The sequence below is a fragment of the Lactuca sativa genome, chromosome 1 (assembly GCF_002870075.4).
Source record: "Lactuca sativa cultivar Salinas chromosome 1, Lsat_Salinas_v11, whole genome shotgun sequence".
Classification (NCBI taxonomy): Eukaryota; Viridiplantae; Streptophyta; class Magnoliopsida; order Asterales; family Asteraceae; genus Lactuca; species Lactuca sativa.
The window spans coordinates 43765231-43769671 of record NC_056623.2 but is presented as its reverse complement, the minus strand read 5'-3'; the positions used below and the strand labels follow the sequence as shown (position 1 = coordinate 43769671).

At 38.8% G+C, this 4441-nt stretch overlaps 1 protein-coding gene across 1 annotated transcript; it reads left to right on the top strand.

Moving 5' to 3' along the window:
- Nucleotides 1-1535: 1535 nt before the first annotated feature.
- Nucleotides 1536-2813, top strand: LOC111900094 (uncharacterized mitochondrial protein AtMg00810-like). The gene has a single exon (XM_023895980.1). The coding sequence runs from the start codon at nt 1536-1538 to the stop codon at nt 2811-2813; it is 1278 nt and encodes a 425-aa protein (XP_023751748.1).
- The last annotated feature ends 1628 nt before the right edge of the window (nt 2814-4441 follow it).

Genomic DNA, 4441 nt, shown 5'->3' with positions numbered 1-4441 from the left:
AAAGATGTGACAGTATCGGCGATCTTTATCCTATTCTTCCTTCACCTGTCTCCTCGTTATCTGCTATTGATTTTGTTGCTGTCTCTTTCCCCACCTGGCATCACCGTCTTGGACATCCTGGCTCTTCAGTGCTTCAGTTTCTAAACACTCGACGTTTTATTACTAGCTCATCAAATAAGCTTCCCACCTGTCATGCTTTCCAGCTTGGGAAGCATTGTCGTTTATCTTTTTCTTCTTCACAAACCAAAACTTCTCATATGTTTGAATTGATTCATTATGATTTATGGACATCACCTATCACTAGCATTAGTGGTTATAAATATTATATTCTTTTTTTGGATGATTTTTCTCATTTTTTGTGGGTGTTTCCGCTTCTTGTTAAATCCGATGTATTTGATGTATTTACTAATTTCAATGCTTATGTTAAAACTCAATTTCAAGCTGACATTCAACTTTTTCAACGTGACAACGGTCGTGAATTTAACAACCAAAATTTACTTCAATTTTTTTGCCTCTAAAGGTATTAAAGCTCGTTTCTCTTGTCCTTACACCTCTCAGTACAATGGCAAGGTTGACCGAGCTATTCGCACCATCAACAACATTGTCCGCACCTACCTTTTCCAAGCCTCTCTTCCTCCTAAATTATGGGTTGAGGCTTTGTTAACTGCTGTGCACACTCTCGATCTTCTCCCTATCACCACTCTCTCATTTAAAACTCCTTTTGAACTTTTGTTCGGTTCATTCCCTTCTTATGACCATCTCCGTGTGTTTGGTTGCCTTTGTTACCCAAACCTCTCACCTATTGCCCAACACAAGTTATCCCCCCGCTCATCTGCTTGTGTTTACCTTGGCCCCTCCTCTGATCATCGTGGTCATCGTTGTCTCGATCTCGTCACACAACGTGTTATCACAAGTCGACATGTCATCTTTGATGAAGATCATTTTCCGTTTCCAGACTTTCATGACATCCCTCCTATCTCTGATTATGATCATTTTCTCTCTGATGACTCTCTCCTTCCTCCCATTATTCATGCTAGTCCCTCCCCAATCCCTACAGGAATATCTTCCGCTCCAGTTACTTCCGTTACTCTGTCTCCAGGTCGTGAATTTGTCTCTACACCGTCACCGCCACCGCCACCGCCACCTCCTCCCCCACCCCCACCCCTCCCCCTCCTAACACCCACTCAATGATCACACGCTCACGCACCGGGTCTCTTAGACCCCGTCAGATCCTCAATCTTTCTTCCACTTCTGATATCTCTCCTATCCCTCGGTCTACAGCTTAAGTTATAAGTGATCAACATTGGAAGGATGCCATGGATAGCGAAATGGTTGCGCTCAATTTGAATCTCACATGGGATCTTGTTCCGAGACCTCCCAATGTTAATATTATTGGTTGTCGTTGGTTTTATCGTCACAAGTTTGATAGTCATGGAAAACTCGATGGCTATAAAGGTCATCTTGTGGCTCAAGGTTTTTCTCAGTAGCTTGGTCTTGAATTTGACAACACTTTCAGCCCGGTTGTCAAACCTGCAATGATTCGCACAGGTCTTAGTATTGCTATCTCTAAAAATTGGCTTATCAATCAACACTATGTCAAGAATGCCTTCTTGCATGGTGACCTTTCCGAGGAAGTGTACATGCAACAACCTCCTGACTATGTCCACCCCACCTTCCCTCACCATGTTTGTCGGCTTCGCAAGGCTCTTTATGGCCTCAAGCAGGCACCTCGTGCCTGGTACCAGCGGTTTGCTCATTTCATATTGTCTTTCAGGTTCAAAAGTAGTTGCTCATATTGTTCTCTCTTCACCTTTCATTCGGGAAATGATCATATCTATCTTCTTCTACATGTTGATGATATCATTATCATTGCTTCCTCTCATTCTCTCATATCTTGCGTCATTTCTCGCTTATCTGAGGAATTTTCTTTGACGGATTTAGGTCCTCTTTCCTTCTTTCTAGGAATTTCTGCCTCTCGTTCCTCGCAAGGTCTCTTCCTCTCTCAAATGGCCTTTGCCAAGGAAATAATTTCTCGTGCTAACATGTCCTCTTGCAACCCATGCAACACTCCTACTGACACTAAATCTAAGATGTCACCTGATGGCTCTCCCGTTTCTAATCCCACCCTTTATCGGAGCTTTGTTGGGGCTCTACAATATCTAACATTCACTCGTCCAGATATTTCTTATGCTGTTCAACATGTCTGTTTATTTATGCATGATCCGCGTGAACCTCATCTTCTTGCTCTCAAGCGCATTCTTCGCTATCTTCAAGGTACTCTCTCATTTGGCCTTTCTCTCCGGCCATCTTCTGTTGATTGCTTGGTCTCCTACTCTGATGCTGATTGGGCGGGTAGTCCCAAAACTCGTCGGTCCATGTCTGGGTTTTGTGTTTACCTTGGCGATAATTTCGTGTCATGGTCTTCCAAACGTCAGCATGTTGTCTCTCGCTCCTCTGCTGAAGCAGAGTATCAGGGGGTAGCTAATGTGGTTGCCGAAGCTGCATGGCTTCGTAATCTCCTTCTCGAGTTATCTTGTCCATTGTCTAAAGCAACGGTTATGTTTTGTGATAATGTGAGTGCCATGTATTTGGCATCAAACCCGATACAACATCAACGTACCAAGCATGTGGAAATAGATATATATTTTGTTAGGGAGCGTGTTGCCATTGGTCATGTGCGTGTTTTACATATTCCATCGGCTCACCAGTTTGCATACATATTTACCAAGGGCATTCCCACTCAGTTATTCTTAGATTTTCGTCACAATTTAAACATTTGTAAACTCCATGCTCAAACTGAGAGAGTGTGTTAAGTTATATGTTATTTATTTTGTCTATGTATAGTATAGGGACCCCTTATGTAATTTATGTTGATATATATATATATATATATATATATATATATATATATATATATATATATATATATATATATATATATATATATATATATATATTCATTGCAATACAACGCCCCTAATCAAGGAGGCTTTTCCACAGTTAACAATCTCGTTGCGTATAGGTTTACGTAAATATTTTGACCCATAAACATGAATAATAGCTTTGCAAAAATAATGGAGATTATCTCGTGCAGTTCTAGTGGGCATCCTAAAACTCTCATCCAACGCATCAGGCGTGATGTCATATGCTAATTGACGAAGTGCAACTGTTCATTTTTTTAAATGAGTGAAACCAGGTGTACCTCTAGCATCGGGACATTGTTGGAAAAAATCACACTCCCTCGTTAGATCTTCGACTATACATTCGTACAAAGGTTTGAACATTTTGAATCGCCTTCGAAAATAGTACCCTTGAAAAGTGACATTCACTTGAAAGTAGTCTTGTAGCAAACATTGGTTTGCATCTTCACGATTTTTTATAAATATATATCTATGTTTTGCATTCAGTACTTTTGGCTATGCTACTGCATGCAGATTCACATGTTTGCTTCGCCAATTTAGCAGCAACGACAACAACATCTAACATAACATCAAATTTTTCAGAAAAATCGGACGACAATATTTTTTAATTTTTTTAGAGGAAAAATAATAAAAAGATGCAAAATTTTGTAAAGTTCGAGAGGTTTTAATACGAATGTTTAAAGATTAAAAAGAAAAAAAAATTAATAAAATTTTAACCGTTCAACGGTCGTATGTTTGGAAAATGGAGAAACATAGTGTGGCCGGAGGGTACCGAAACGCGGCCTCTACCACACCTAGAACGCGATGGAAGGACGTTGTTCTTGCTTAGGTGACAGGTTAACTATGGTCTCCACCGTAACCACTCCTCTTGGCTTGATGTGAAGGCAATAACAAAGATAATATTATCCTTTTGGTATTGAAATGTGAAATACTTATTGTAAGTGTTGCTATGTGAAAAAAATCTTCGATGCCAAATACTTTAACGGGATAACATTAATATAACAGTGAGAAGTTCATTTTGCAATAAGGCTACGAATTTTTTTTTTTCTAAGAAAGTTAAAAAAATAACTATTTTGTTTTTCTCATTTTAGTTTATGGATGTAACTGAAAATGGGTATATCATATATGAGTGTCGAGATTAAAAAATACAAAAAGGTGAAACGGGAGATGGCCAGAGCCCAGAGCCCAGAGGAGTAATTATTTGAACCTGACCAGACGGCGGTTGATGGGCCGAACTCAACTGACAGGTAAACATATATTTAATGCAATTGGCAGCAGGTGTAAGTGTTACTTAAGTATGGAAAAACAAAAATTTGATTTATAGAAACAGAAAAACTCATCCGAAATTTATATTTTGAAGTTCTTCATATCGTGGATAAAGATATTTGATGTTTTGGTTTAAATAATTACATTTTTACTTAAATACTGATTTTAATCGTTTAGAACAATAATAAGAGAGTGTATATTAAACTATTTTCATTAAAAAAAGTTTTGTTTTGGAAGAGTTTTTCATTCAAACT

Bases quoted from the DNA above. Each gene is read 5' to 3' on its own strand.
- LOC111900094 (XM_023895980.1), top strand. From the start codon at position 1,536: ATGATTCGCACAGGTCTTAGTATTGCTATCTCTAAAAATTGGCTTATC.